This window comes from Calliopsis andreniformis, chromosome 1, assembly GCF_051401765.1.
Source record: "Calliopsis andreniformis isolate RMS-2024a chromosome 1, iyCalAndr_principal, whole genome shotgun sequence".
Lineage (NCBI taxonomy): Eukaryota > Metazoa > Arthropoda > Insecta > Hymenoptera > Andrenidae > Calliopsis > Calliopsis andreniformis.
The window spans coordinates 11,439,108-11,455,438 of NC_135062.1; the positions used below are offsets into that span (position 1 = coordinate 11,439,108).

Here is a 16,331-nt window from a genome sequence, read left to right on the forward strand (position 1 = left end):
TAGATTCTCAGTAGTCTTGAAGTTTACTACTGAATCTTACGTAAACGTGGAACAATGAACAGTAGGACTGTCTCAATAACTTTCAAGAGGAAACGAAACTGTAGACAAAGATTTCTTTTCTCCTCCTATTTAAAGACATAAAAAATACAATAGTTCTCAACAAAGTTAGCACACAAGGTGAAATTAATCTAGAATATTGAATTAATCACACACGTGGAATTTTCCACATTCTTTGTTGCAAAATGAATATGCAAATTTGCTATAGTATTACCATAGTCTCATCTCGTTCAATAGCTTCAAGGATCTTCGTTTAAAGTCAAACAAACCTCGATGACTTAGCTCGAGCTACGAGAGGCGTTACACAAAATCGTAAGAGAGCCTGAATGTTTATTCTTGCGTTTAGCAGTCGGTTTACAGTTATGGCTTCTGGTGTAAAACGTTTTCAATACGTGGCATATTAGAAGTCTCGACCTAGCCTTGCTGTTCTTTCTTCTACACGATAAAAACGCCAATGCAATTCTTGAACTCGTGACTCGACAGAGAGCCGAGCTTTTTGTAATGCATTTCTATGAATATTATGACGTATGTTAAAATACTTTCAGACATGAAGAAAACTGTAGCTGTTATTTTATTCTAGTTTTTCTTAGGTTATATATTTTATTCTTTTCAGAAAGTGTAGTTTTTGAGGCTGTTGAAAACTGCTTCGACTGGTTTCAATCCACTGCAACCTGCCTCAACCCGTCTAGGTTCAAACCTGACAGACCTATACTCGCCACAATCCACTTCAGTCCACTCAGACCCATTTCAATCTACTCGAATCCGCTTTAAACCCTATTGTACAGTCTACTCATTTGATTCTAACCACACAATTAAAAGTGCACGCTAGTTACTGCGTCTAGGATTAGCTCTGCATGTCTTCTTTCAGTATATGTGCACAGATGAAAATGTAGAAATATCAGGCATAGTTACAGCTTAGAAGCTCAAGATGATCATAAATGTTAAGCACTTAATTCAGAGCTTTTTCATCAATAAATCCTAACCATATAGTAAAAGAATCCTCTCCCTAATTACTACTCGAAGACTAAACACCCTTAACCACTGACACAGAGCCTGATAGACTCCATATGTGATACAAGTATTTTTATTTTTATTATTGCTCTCGTTTAAATATCAGAGACTTCATAATGAAAGTTGAGAATATAAATGTCGTACTTATGTTTCCACATTCCAATTACCATCGCGTTAATTTTAAAAATATTGAATACTCATTAATAAATTATAATTAAACTCTTTGTATCTTAAAACTGGGTGTCTTTAGTTGAGGATTAAAAAGTCCCATCTGACTCATATCTCTCTTTTTACTACACCTCGCGCCATGGAACCCTCTCCGACCCCACCACTCAAGCGCCAAAACGACTCGTCGAACTTCGTCCTCTCTCAATTAATATGCAAGCTACCGGCTCTCGCTGGGCAGTTTCCACGCAAAGGCGAGCGTGGTCCCGATCGTTTATTCAGCACAGTCGGTGGACAGCGTTTCATAACACGCGTTCCACGGAACCTGAAAAATCGAGCGTTTAGAAACGCGAATCGAACGGGGATCGCGTCGTATCGGCTGGCTCTGTCTCTCCGTCTCCTGGAGCCGATGACGCGCATGCAGGCTCGCGCTCGCGGCTGCATAGGTGCTGCATCCAACCGCGTACGTGTGCACGTGCACAAGCACGTTGCCATTAACGCTCATTTTGCGTCGTTACGCCATTCTGCACGGACTGCTGATAAGCGTCGTCCGAATCAGGAAAACCGCTTTCGACGCTGTACACAACACAGAGTCTGGGGGTCTAGTAAGTTTCCCGAAGAAGAGATACCTGGGGATAATGGATAGAAGAAACGTGGTGATGTATAGTGCCCAGCGGGGACGTGGAGACTGGGACCTGCACGAGCGCTGTAGAAAGCGATACCCTTCAAGGTAGACGCTCGTTAGAGGCTGGAGTTATTTGGTCACGTTTAGGTGGTCTCACTGGTCTTTTAATCTGACACTATCGTGCAACACTGAGACACTTGGTTGTGGTATGGTTTCTGGTAATGAACGACTTAAAGTTGGTCTAGTAGTTTCAACTTTCTTGAGTAGGATGAGTTTCAAAATCCGAGAAACAGTGTCTTGGCTAGAGCTTTATCTGGCATCAGGAGTATTGCGGGAACAAATAATAGAGGTGGGTAATATGAAAATGCCTTCTATGGTAAAATGGTGGTCTTGCATTCTTCTTGTTTCTTGGCTTGTACTTTTCAGGTTAAAACTCATCTGCACTCGGTTGTACATTGGTTTGGAAGATTCTATCTTGTACTATTTTCGAGGCTAAGCAACAATTGTCTGCTTTGGTAGTAGAGAGGTCCTGGATTATTATAGGTAAGTTTAGCTCAAATAGTTTTTTACTTAGAGCTCATGATAGTCTAAAACTAGAATGAAATTTAGTCTTTAGGGTATTGGAGACTTGAAGAAAATATTTAGCGACTATTTAGTACATGACCGAGCCTGTGAGCAATTTTTCAGAAACAACAGCTATTCAATCACCAATGATCACTTGCAAATAGCTATCTAATCACTATAAGACTAGAGTTATATAGTCACGTGTATTTAGTGCCTAGGATCTCAAAGTAGTATTCTAGAGAGTTTGATGAACACAATCAAGGCCGAGCGACTCTTACTGGTTTCCCCCACTCTTCTCAATACACATATCTCGTGTGATTAATGTCTTCTACTACCTACAGTAGCAGGAAGTACCTACATACTTTACATTTAAGTTTGTATTCCTTTTTCTCAATCAAACCCATTTCGCGATACAACATTAGCATTGTCAGAATAAACGGGGAAGATTTAAATACGTTATTGCAAAAACCGGAGGCCTAAGAAAATTTTAATTCCCCAGCTCTGTTTAACTCTGAGCAATTAAAACACGAATCATGATTCCTATTCGATCCAAGCAATTAGCTGAAGCTTTGAAACGAATTTGTAATCATCATACAGATGCGGCTAGAACAGTCTCGAGATATTACCGCAATTCTATGGTCCCTGCCAACAATTCCAGTGTTCCCTCTCTCTTTCTCTCTATCTTTTACCCAGCAGGCCGACAGTGAAAGTCTCGTTGGTGAACGTGCTTTTCCGTTTATTCCGAAATTAACGGCTCGAATAGGATACAGCGTAACCCATGGCGTGATCGTTGCTACCAGCGCTGTACGCTTGCGTTCACTTTTGATCATCGTCATTATCATCGGCTGCAATTAAGATTTCGCTCCTATCAGCATGCTCTGACTGTCGATCGAACGAATTCCGCGTCGATGGAACGTGGACCAGTTCCTGCGCTGTTCCCACATGTTTCCTGGGACTATAATCTGCGCCGACTTTATCCCCCCGACTCAACTATCATTTCGCGTCAACGTGAAAGCTGGAGGAAGAGAAGAATTACCTCGGAACGTCGCTCAACGAAATTAATACACTGGCGTTAAGTATAGCAACGAACTTTCCTCCTAGTCGCTAATTAATTCGGTGCACTAAATTATGCAAGCTCACTCCGCTCTTGCGTGATCGTGGATTTAAGAGTGGTATGCTAGTTTGACTATAATGGCAGTGCCCAGCTGGACCATAAGATTTTTCTGCGTTTCTCGTTTGGGTGTGAGCTTCAATTTTCTTGAGCCATGATAAAGGTGGAATTAAGAAATAAGTGTGATACGATGAGGATAGTGTATGGCTAACGAAGAATGAAAATTTGTTGGACAGTGGAATGTTATTGTAGTACACTTGTTAAGAGGTCCACTTACGAGGAAGTAATTGAAAATTTATTCTAGGGCTGCTATATAAATTTAATTTTTCTTTTTTAATGTTTTATGTATTCTCCACAATCTCCTTTAACTGTTTCAGACGCCCATAAAATATTTTTAATTAGAACACGATTATCCATCAATCTAGGTAAGTGTGATTTTGATCTAAATTAAAATTAGAGAAAGTTTCACATCTGGGAAAAAGTGTCTCTACCGTTTGAGCTTCCTAATGAAAATTTCTTAAAGTCTAACTATATATTTAACAACCACAAACTGACAATCTCGAATCTAGCCTATGACAACCTTAATTCGTTGCATCAAGATCTACTGAAACACGATGAGCCTGAAGACACTTGTTGACGCAAATTAATGTTGCTACATCCACAGCAACCATTATTCCAAACTTAGAAGAATTCCCGTTAAAGCTCTAACGAATATAGCATCAAGATGAACATGTGTTTCTTCTAACGACTTTCTATTCTCCAAATTAACATCTTCCATCCGTTCCCCCGTACCTAAAGTACCACTGAACCTTCACAGGTAATCTCTCCATCGCTCCGTGCAGTGAATACTCTGAGCCTCAAACTTGTTAATAAACGAACAAGTCGGGGTATTACACTGCTCAAAGGAACGATCTTCTCGAATAAGGAAGCTGGTGTTTCTAATACAAAAGAGCTCGCCAGAAGATCAATGCACGAGATCATCCGCTGGCTTCGAATAGCGTAATAACAAAGTGAAACCTAGATCGTCGTAGTCGTTAAGTACGTCCAATGTGTCTGATCGTGTTTAGCTAACATGGAATAATTCATAGTAATCGGATAAACGAATGGTACGCGTACGTTTGAGACTCCTCGCGAGCGTGCATGGAAAGATCAAGTTAAACGAAGGGAACCTGGCATTACATCGCAACCTCCGACCCAGATAAAGAATGCTACGGTGCACTCGTTGCAGGTGAATGCACCCGACGCGGAAGACCAGCTTCGACCGCGGGTATTCGGAAAACGGTGCAACCATGGAGAACGCTGAATATTCAGAACGTTATATAGTTGAATATGAACAATTAGGTGGTATTCTTGCGGTTTGCGTTTAATAAAAAGAGAGATTAATTGAAAGTAGCTATCAGTGACTGAGTATACTTGGAAATATTCATTTTTGTATAAAATAATAATTTTAAGAAACATCACTTTTCAGATTATTTGATGTAGTTGTATGGATGGATGATTTGGATCTAATATACAGAGAGCACGAAGAAATTACCCACACTTAAAGGTACCTACATATCAATTTCACAGTAGTGCATACGATTGATGCATGCTACGATAATCTGATGATTAATCATTATTTTATGATCTCGTTAAATGGCCGCTGATATAGTTATCACACTCACACTTTCAAAATTATCAAATTTTTAAATTTTTAAAGTTGACATTTTCAAATTTTTAAGTCCTCAAATCTTGAAATTTTTGAATTTTCAAATTTTCAAATTTTCAAATTTTTAAATCTTGAAATTTTCAAATTTTCGAATTTTCAAATCTTTACATCTTGAAATTTTCAAATTTTCAGATTTTCAAAAATTTTCAAATTTTTAGGTCCTCAAATCTTGAAATCGTTAAATCTGTCAATTTTCAAAACAACTAAATTGCTCGTACCTACTAATGTATTGTTGTCGTATAGATATCTAAACGAGAGCGAATTCTTCTACTAGCTTATATGCATATTAAGGTAAAATGAAATGATTTGTCTACACAAATATCAGAAAAAGTATTTTATACGCATTCATCGAAGATGAATCAACGTTTTATTGGAATTCCACGAAACTTCTGGAAACGAGAACGTATCCTAATAACAGCACCTTGTCGGGGAGAATGTAAATAACAAATCTGATTTGCGTTATGCGCAAAATTCTTTGGATCACGATGCATAATTGATTCAAACTTCGCGTGCCTGAAAAGAACCAACCGTCAATTTTATGTATAGACGTTTGTACAGGAACGATAAATACGTGAATATATTGGGAAATACGAAGAGTTTGACATCCTGTTATTATAAGCCTATTTATTCAATTAATGAATAACACAATACTCATATTATACCTTCTTTAGCACATATATAATTTTACAGGTAGTAAAATACTTCAGTAATCATCCCTCCATTTTCCTCATGTAAGAAACGTATTATTTCTGAACTTGTGTAATCTAAAGATAACTTCTGCGCATGTAAAATGTATTAGATTGCAGTATGCAAAATTCCAATATTAAGTGACTTTTAATATCAGAAGATTGTCGAGGAAATAGGAGGATTCGGTTTTTTTTCTCGAATGAATGTAAGGAACGACCGCAATTTGCATACCTGCGATCGAATAATGGCAAGAAATGATGCAGCGCGATGCATTGAACCAAAGGTGTAACAGGTATACGCGGAGGCGGTTTTTCCGCAAGCGTGGAGGGGAGAAGCACAGTCAAGGCAAAAGTAGGGTAAATGTATCCACGTACTGTGAGCTCGGTTCTCCTTCGAAGATCAATCAGAGCAAGCCAAAGATTTTTCTAACATTCCTATCAATTCAGGAGAAATTTATGAGTGACTCTAAAAGCGCGGCAAACCCTGCAATATACTCCAAAATTAATATACACCCTGAATCTAAGTAAATTTTAATCGACCATTCTCCAGAACTAGATATTTTTGGATCATAACTATTATAAATACATACAGGTCATGGTTTATGCAGACATCAGAATTTCCAATTTGATGAAAGGTATTTCGGACGAAAGTAAGCTTAAGTAATGAACTCCGATGCAAGTTTAACATGCTCAAGAAGAGTAGCTATGAATAATTTACTATTTTTGACAAACATTACTTCAATTAATATATAGAAGATCTGATTATATGAAACTATGAATAAGACGTCCAATTTTGTATAAGTTCTCTTACATGTTTCATATAAATGAATTATTCATTAAGAAATCGTACTGCATTTATAACTAAATGAAACTGTACACTTACTTGAAATCTACAATAAAGTAGAGCATTATATAGTTGCACTTTCTTAAAATTACTACAAAAGTTGGGGTACCAGTTTAGGTGCTAATCTCAGAACCACCTGCTTAGATGACTATTCCAATCTACTATTCCATAAATACTAGAAACTCTAGTATGCTCCAATATAGGTACCCAATCCTCAACAACCATAAACATCAAAGTATCTAAGTAATCCAATTAAATATTCTATACTCCAAAAACTGTAGCATGCTCCAACACAGACACGCAATCCTCGACTACCATAAACACCAAAGTACCTAAGTAATAGTCTCATCTAATATTCATACTCCAAAAATTCCAGCATGCTCCAACATAGGCACACAATCCTCAACAAGCAGAAAAATCAAAGTGCCTGCTTCGCTCTATCGCTAAAAGAATAGCTCTGCAGTCCCTCAAACTACACGAACCGAAAACAAACCTCACTTTCAGGGCGCCCCAGCTCAATTTACCGAGCCACTGTACGTGACAAGTGCACGCCGCTCAAACTGCGAAGAAACAAACGCGAAGAAACCGTGCTTTCTCATCCCACAGCAGACCGAATAATTCCCTCGACTGAAATCCACTCGTCATACATTGTCCAGAATATTCCAGCGGAAAGGGAGAGGACCGCGGCGCACGGAAGGTCAAAGTAGAGCAGGATAACGCCGTTTATCCCGTCGCACGTCGAGCAAAGAGGCCGAAACACGAAAACGCACGATCAGCCGTGTCCGGTGCGTTTAAGGTCAACGCACGGGGACCGAACCGAACGTTCCATCGAACGAACGCGTTGCCACGGCGCGCGAAGGTATGGCGAATCACGACAGATCCGCGGCATTCATTAGTTGTCACGCTTGTCGATCGTGCTGGCGAACCGCTTCGCGATCTAATAATACGCGTTATTTTCGACCGCGATAAGACCTCACTCGCTATAATCCCGCTACTAATTAAACACTTACTAGAGGAAGAATTATAGAGGATTCCTCCTGTTTATGTTACTTTCGGTTTTTTCACAGAAATGTCTTAAAATACATAAATTAGTCATAAACAGGTGTTTTATGTACGACGTGGGTTTATTGTTTGTGGAGAGTAACCGTAAAAAGATGGTTAACATTCTTCATAAATCATTGCTTACTCGCTATAGTGTCACGGAACGCTACCAGCGACGAGGTTTACTTACTTTATATAGGCTTCTGAGATCAATTAATAAAACGTAATCTACTCTTATTTATATTGTCAAAAAGGAGTTCGTAAAAATCAGGCAGTTATGGATAGTGAGATTGAGAGACATTGTCGAGCTTATAACAAATAGATACAGTAACAGGGTTCTTACTCACCGAGAATCGCCTGGAGGGTTTGCTCGTCCCCGTCCCCGATGACATCCATACCTCCGTCAATAATCGGACCCCTGAGATGTTCCGGGCCCGATCAACGGGCCCCATTTTGTCTCCAGGCTACGATGTCACTCGACGCGACGTCCCACATAGTACGCAACGTTTAATGTAACTCTCTTCCGTTTTTCTCTCTGTCCTGTACGTGTACGTCGTCCCTCTCTATCTACCGACGTTTCCCTCGTTTTAGCCGTCTTCCTCTTTCCCCCGAAAATCACGAACGATACGCATCCACGTACGTATATACGCGTTTATATACTACTTCCGTGTGGCCACTGTGCGTTTCCTCGTACCCTCGAGTGCAGCGACACCCGATCTACGAGCGATCGTCGTCAGGGATCGGCGAACGACGATCAGAGCATCGCGATGGAAAATGAACCGTCCGCGTATCGAAGGGAACGCGTACACACTGAACGGGCTCGTTGACTTTTCTTTCCTTCCTCTCTTTTCTTTTTTCCTCTACGCCGTGGAAACACGATTTCTCCGTATAACTCTCAGCCGCTGGCTCGTCACACCAGTGTAGCCGTGTAGAATCCCGAGGCGCGGACTAAACTCGAGTTCCGTGCCGACACCACACGCGCGCGGAATGTAATACATGCAAACGCGCCCCGTGCATGTCGCGGCGAGAACGAACGGGTCACGTGACGGCCCGCGGTTTCAGTCCCCGCCGTGGGGCGTTTGAAATTCGCGCGCTTCGCTCGTCAGCCGCGGTGTCGCGGTAACCAGGACCGTTTCGGCGGTGGAAAGTTCGTCGGTTGAACCGTGTTCCGCGAATGTTAGAGACAGTGGATCGTTCGAGTGAGTTCACTGGGGAATTACGATGGTTTGTGAAGTATATTTGCGGAATCGGCGAGAGAAAGTTCGAGCATTTTCCAGAAGAAATTTCGAGACAAGATGGCGACACTAACCTGTAGCTTAGGCGGTAAATCGAAAACGAAGTCTATTGGGAGGGAGCGAAAGAATGCATCGTTGAATGTTTTAAGGGTTTCTACGTTCCTCTTCGATGATACGTGAGTTATTTTTCAATATTTTTATGATTGTAATGTTGATGCGTGTTGTATGTGTTCTGTATTTTTTGTGATTTCCCTCATTTGATAAGTTATTGACGAAAATTATTGATATAGAAAGATTCTGATCTAAGATGGAAGACGCCAAAGTGAACAAACCTTTTTTTTGCACACTTTTTAAGAGTGTGAAGATTTCTTCCTAAAATTTAGAATAGCGACTGATTTTTGTTTGGTCGAAAAATTTCTTTTATCTTATTCGATAAATATTTAGTCGAAATAATTAAAACAATGCCCAATTTTAGTAGAGTTGAAAAACCGTTATAATGTAACGAATTTGGTTCAAATTTTAGATATAATAGAAATGAATTTTTAGAACACATTATAAATTGCAAAAAGTACACACATATTGCATGGGTACTATAAACATTTATTACGTCACATAAGTACAATTGAACACCAAAGGGCTCCTAAATTATTATTATTATTATTGTTACATTATTAATACGTTTACATTAAACGTGGCTTAAGGCTTTACATAGTCATAAATAATTTACTCTTCATTTGCTTACACAAATACATACTCTCTTAAATATATTTTGCTCTCTGTACAACATATGTACAAGTATATATATATATGTATATAATATTATATATGTATACATATCACAATCTTTCTCTCAAACTTCATGCTCACACAGCTCACAAGATAGAACTTTGAGGCATCGTATTGATAAATTCGAATGAAAAATGTAACACTGTTGACAAGATGAAAAGAGTAATTGTGTCTGAAGTAACATCTGACTTTGCTATGTCACATCCATTGCGGGATATTGCCAAAATATTTTACGATAGCTCAAAATTGAAATGCATAGTCTAATGGAATAGATTACACTGGAATTCCAGAGAGGTTGTACAAAATGAATTAGAGTTCAAACAATGATTACTAGTTACTGTAAGTTTTACAGAGACTGCAATATACCTTTTTGTAGTATGCAATATTCAGTATATACTAATAACAACTTTGGTATTGTTACAATATTGAAATCTATTAGTTGAATAAAATTTATCTGCTCTGTCAATAAAGTTCTAGCTGGAAAATGTAACCACTCAACTATTGCCATTCGCATTAACCAAGACATATCCATCTCGATTTTCTCAAAGATTTAAATCACACTTATTGTCAGCTACAGACTAATCTTTAAGTGAACAAATCAATTACTGATCACTTATAGAAGCAGCAGTTCCTTTCCTTGCTAATTAGCGAGATTACACCAAAATTTCTTTTAACATTAATCAATATCCAAAATAGTAAACAGAATAAATAATTATAGTTTTGTACATAATACTTGGAGAAAATGCCATACAGTAAGTTTAATCGTGATTTACTATATCAGGAATCGATAAGCCTATGATAGCAATATGGTTTAGAACAATAAACCCAGCCTACAATTTACTACTCTGAATGATTTTCTTTTAAGTGAGACTACTATTTTTACGACCATCATATATGTCATGAATTTTCTTTTTGCGTTACAGAAGCATAATTATTTCTAGTTCAATTCATAACTTATACAATAAACGTATTGTACTACCTGCATTCAGTCTTCATTGATAAATTAATTAAAAGTCATGGAAATCATTGTATAAATTAAACTGTAAAATTAACTAGGAACTACAAATAGGATAAAAATATTTAATTGATCTGGGTCCCAATTTCACAACAATTTAATCTGCCTTTCTGCATTTTCAATTTTTATCATTTTCAATGAAACAATTATTACTGTTAGCATTAATTTCTGTAACTACATATATATACATATATACATACATATATGTATTGGGCAGCTGAGTCAATTTTGCAATACTTTGCTGCATCAAAAAGCTGAGAAGAAACTGTTCATATTGTAGAAAGTACAAGGTTCTTAGAACATCATAGTTGCAACTTTTCATAACTGACAAATCTACCTTTATATGCCATAGAGAATGCATAAAAACCTCGAGTAACATTTCGTCAAACCCTGATCTTTCCTCTTGTAAGTCATTTCGAAGTAACCCTTCCGTTAGTCAAACAGTTTTAATTCCGTTTAAGAACAGTGTATTCGCGAGAGACAATCGTCTCTCTCTTGAGCTTTGTGACTGATATTAATTGTCAACGATTTGTCATGGCAGTATAGAAATGGCAGCTTATTAAGTGAGACGAAACTCATCCTCAAACAGGTGAAAACAGATCAAACATCCACTGGTCTCCAATTGCAATTGAGATTCTCTTCATACTGCTTTCTTTCGTGGCAGAGATATTCACACCTGGACGAAATAACATGTTGCAGACAATACCTCATAGTCGTTTCCCAAAACATCCTGTAGTAACTCTCAGGATAATTTCTCTCTCAGAAAACTTTTATCGATTCTCACAAACATTTCAACCACGTCAGTCTCCCGAGCTCGACGATTTACCACCGTCGAGCGTTTGTTCATACAGGCAAAGTGCTCGGTGAACAAATTCATACTGTTCTGCTGTCTGCACCATACCTCCTCTATCATACCTAAAAGGATATTATTTAAGTTAATTTAAAGGCTTAGTTAACTCATGATTTAAACATAAAGAGTTTTCATCCCATATGATATATATTTCGTACCTCATTTGGCATAAAATTCCCAAAACATCCACGTTTCCGTCTCTCAGTAATTGCGTCATTCCCGTTGCCAAAGCTATGAAACATCCAGTACGTCCAATTCCTGCGCTGCAGTGAACAACAACAGGTCCTGGTAAAGAATTTACTTCCGCAGCTAAACTAACAAGTGTGTCTGCAGCTTGCGGCACAGCATGGTCCGGCCATGTGTCATACCTATTGTACATTAATCATAATAATTATGAATCATAACTCGAGTATACTGTATCAGATGAAAAATCTAGTATTAATTACCAATAATGCTGAACATGTCTTCTTTCTCCTTCGTATCTCAGTTCCAAATCTCTGACCGTATAGCCATTCCTCGTATCAATAGAATTAACGATGACAGTAAAAGGTCCAGCTTGTATGCGACTATTCTTATCCAGTGGGAAATACGCCTCGCATTTTGTTTTCGCGGCTTCGTGAAGTTTAGTCATCATAACAACTGCGGGAACTTTCTCTGCCCAGACCATTCTCCAGAAATCTCCCACTGTGTGAGCCAATGGTCCCTGTGTTGCAATGTAGCGAGCATCTTCGCCGTCGTAGCCCTATTAAATCAGAAACGCAATATAATACTCGATACTTCTACTTTTCACACATTATGTGTATCCTGCTTGATACATACCCGGATGTAGTTGGCGTTGATGTAACTAGAAAGAGGATCGTCAGAAGAACCAGGAAGAACTACTCTTGATTGAGGATTTGGTAACACAGAGCAGTATCTGTTTTTCACACCGGAACCGCAAATGTCTAGTTTCTCAGGCAAATTAAGCGGAACTTCCCAAAATTCTTTGTGCAACGATGTTGGATCACTGACGGCCTTCTTAAGTTGAGATCTCGATAGAACATTTCCAGCGCTCAGCAAAAATTCTTCTGCGGTACATTCGCGAGTAGGTGTAACTATATGCGGTGGACTCTCAGGAGGAGGTGCAAGTTCTATAGTTAAACTTGCGCTCGAACCACGTCGCTCTAATAATCCTTTAGCTTTTATACGTATCGGTTCTGGTCTACGTTCTGGTGTTGCCACTGACATTACCTAGAAATCGAATCGATTCGTTAACGCTATAAGACTCTTTGACAATTTTTCACATAATTAAACTTTGAATGAAAGTACCTCTGGTAAACCAGTGGCTTGAGTAAGTGGTCGGACAGACTGTACAGACACAGATGGCTTCACTGTAGGTTGATGAACCCATTGACCTTCCACTGATCCTTTCGTAGCTTTGCCTGGTTTTTCTGGGTGACAAACAGTACCTTCCTCTACCAAACCTCTCCTGTCACCATCCTCAGTATCTTTTTCACGCGACATTTGTTTCCGTAGCCATAACAAAACCTATAATAATTCATTATCAAATTTGTTTCTATGCAAGTATGGATGTCTGAAATTTCTTAAGCATGAAAACTTACCAAGAATGTAAAGAGAATAGCGCCAGCGATGGCGCAGAGTGCTACAAAGAGGGGTAATTGCCAGTCTAGCCATGATAACGCTGCAGTGGAGCGTACCTCCTGTCCACCACGGGTACTGAGTTGAGCTGCTTGCAAATCCATTCCAGCATCATCCAGTCCCGTTATGGACTGCGGGATCCTATTTGCAAAAAATTTATATTCAATGATTTCCAATGACCTATGTAAACACTGCATGTTCCATACGACTATTTAGTAATTTACCTGTGATGAGATCGAGCAGACATTCCCTCGGTAGATGACAATAAGGGGATAGGCAGCACTGTATCTGTGTGCCACCTTTGTTCAGTAATTAAGTAAAACTTCTCCAGAGGATCAGAATTGTCATCATTGCTTGAGATGTCATAATAATTTGCATCATTCACATAATGATTAGTCAAGGGAGTACTTGTACCTCCTGTAACAATAATAAAACAAACAATTATAATTGATGGTTTAGGTACTTTAGATATACAGAATGTTTTTGAAATATTGGTACAAACTTAGCTGAATAATAAAATTCATAAAAAATTGAGGACCTCTTTTAAAGTTTCATGATGGAATAAATTTGGTAATAGTTTCTACATTTATTACACAATCAATATGTTGTAGTTATACTCAAATAACTGTAAATAATTACTCTGTGTTGATAGAAAAAATTTAAAAACATCTAAAGGAAACAAGTGACTAAAATAAGTACATAACAGTATATAAATGAACTGTTCTCAAGAAAATCGTTTTTGGTCTAAATATATTTCACCTTAACTAAAAATGTAAATAAAATCAATCCATAGTAAGTTATATTTACTTCAAGGTCACTTATACATACTTAACATACTCTACTTTAAAAATATTCGTCAGTGCACATACATTATACAAACAAATACTGATACCTTGCATAAAAAATTCAAAATCTAAGAAAACAGAACAAATCCAAGCAGTTACATCTCAATATTTCCCTACTTTCAAATATTCCCCTCAACTATTCACATTTGTACCTACACTTCTGAAACACTCTGCATATCAAATATTATCACACCAGGTTGCATATTAAATCCTTATCAGTTAAACGATAATACTACTCAAGGATCACCAGATGTAACATAATTCTTTCATAAAATAATGCAACGCACACACACCCACGCATCCATACACAATCATACCAGACTTTTATCTCAAGAATGACAGCGACGTCGCAACACACACCATCGCAATGTTACACGTGGAAGATGCTACTGAGGCATCCCTAAACACACGCAACAGCACATTTTTCCGAATCGCCGTCACGTTACGCGTCTATCGCGCAGTCTGACCACCACGGTCTCGTTCCACTTAACAGCGAGACCGAGCACAGAGCCAACGATGAAACCGAAAACCTCGGAAACGGTTGAAAACGAGTTCCGTATCGTCGCACAGGAAGTAAACATCGCGCGTGGGCTTTATGAACGAGCACCGAGGAAATTCAGAAGCGGGGAAGGGTGACAGAGTGAAACGGGCAGCTGGAGAGAGTGTACGCCAATGAGAGGACTGCATGTGACAAGTGGGATGAATAGACGTCGTTCCAGTCACACGGACACGGTGGACGTGCACGCGAGCGTCTACACACGCACGCGACGTCTCCCATTTGCGCACAACACGAAAACGAGGAACACACAAATAAACTACATCCTGTTCTGGGCGCGTACGTTAACGTGCACGCTGGGCACGAGGCCCCCGAAAGGAGGGTGTCGAAATTTCAACGCTCGATCGGTATACCTTTCGTCAGGAGCACGTACGCTATGAACACGAGGACGATCGCGTTGTCCATGGTGTGCCGTTTGCGATTCGAAAGTAGCGGCTGCGTGGACGTGTAAACAGCCATGTTGCCGAGTGTATATGTGTCGCTGGCGAGGATCGAGCGGTCTCGACTGCGCAAGCCTCTCGTTCGAACTGCCGAAGACGCTGTTCGTGTACCCTGACCTGGGCTTCGGAGCGACTCGGCCTTGCGCTCGGTTACGCGCACAGGGAGGAAATAGCTGGCCAATCGGCGCCCGTCTGTACGACAGCGCTGGCCAATCGCAGCCCCTGTTCGGCAGCTGTACCGAGAATTCGGCGGGAGGGACTCAAGGTGAATGAAAGCGAAGCACGTGCAACTAATGATAGTAAAGCGCATTCGGAATCAAGTTTTACGTTTGCCCATTGAGCTCGAGCGCAGGAAGGTTATTCCGTTTCGGGATACGAATGCGCGTCGTTACGATTCATTTGTTTCGACGGGCCTGAGCCCGCGCGCGCGAACGATGCTGCGCTCCTTGCTTCCCGGAAGTGACCGAGACTTTGCCGCGCTTCTGGCTAGACTTGTCTCGATTTATTTTATCCGCGTAAATATACTGTGTGGGTGGCTTTCAGCACGAGGAAGAAGGCGATGAATGAACAGTATTGATTCTGTGCCTGAGAGTAGACTAACCCAAGCCCAGTTTTTTTTACATTCAGTTGTATGTGGAGTACCTCACTGCTTCTATAATGAGTCTTCTGTATTGTTATACAGGGTGTCACGATACTGTATCATCTGGATTTTCTTGTATGAAAAAATATCTCAAATTAGTTATTGCCCGCTCTCGACACCACATAACTTTTGTTTCAAGTATTTTTTTTATACAGCAAAAGGTTTACAAGAAAATTCAGGTACTATATTGCGTAACTCACCCTGCGTATGTATAAATATTTAATAGTATATGTAAGGTAAGTGTCCCAGTACCTGGACATTAACATCAATTTTATTTAATTTTCAGCTTAAATTCTAATAAAAATTAATAGTCTAATTGGGATGTAATTCAAGTGTCAGTATATATGTATTTTTCGGTTGTCCATTTACTGAGATGTACGACACCTTAACTGTCCAGGCATTGGGACATTTACCTTACCATTCGAAGTATGATGTTAAAAGTTAAGAGTTTTTTTTTATTTTACTAAAAAAAAAGAGGGCTTGAGTTGCTCTTACTCTGGAGTACTAAAATATC

At 39.3% G+C, this 16,331-nt stretch overlaps 2 protein-coding genes across 4 annotated transcripts in view; both read right to left on the minus strand.

The window, feature by feature from the left end:
- LOC143179501 (myelin regulatory factor) overlaps positions 1–8,474 on the minus strand; it is a 52,164-nt gene extending 43,690 nt beyond the window's left edge. For all 3 annotated transcript variants that reach the window (XM_076378792.1, XM_076378784.1, XM_076378774.1), the window contains exon 1: positions 8,160–8,474. In XM_076378792.1, coding sequence (XP_076234907.1) covers positions 8,160–8,208 — 49 coding nt within the window. In that variant the 5' untranslated portion in view covers positions 8,209–8,474. The remainder of the gene's footprint in view (positions 1–8,159) is intronic.
- A 3,155-nt stretch (positions 8,475–11,629) lies between these two features.
- On the minus strand, positions 11,630–15,264 carry LOC143179758 (tyrosine-protein phosphatase non-receptor type 7). Its single transcript, XM_076379100.1, has 8 exons — positions 15,091–15,264; positions 13,561–13,753; positions 13,300–13,477; positions 13,007–13,225; positions 12,518–12,928; positions 12,145–12,440; positions 11,857–12,066; positions 11,630–11,763 (listed from the first exon to the last, which is right to left on the minus strand). The coding sequence occupies exons 1-8, from the start codon at positions 15,194–15,196 to the stop codon at positions 11,649–11,651; spliced, it is 1,728 nt and encodes a 575-aa protein (XP_076235215.1). The 5' UTR covers positions 15,197–15,264; the 3' UTR covers positions 11,630–11,648.
- Between the last annotated feature and the right edge of the window lie 1,067 nt (positions 15,265–16,331).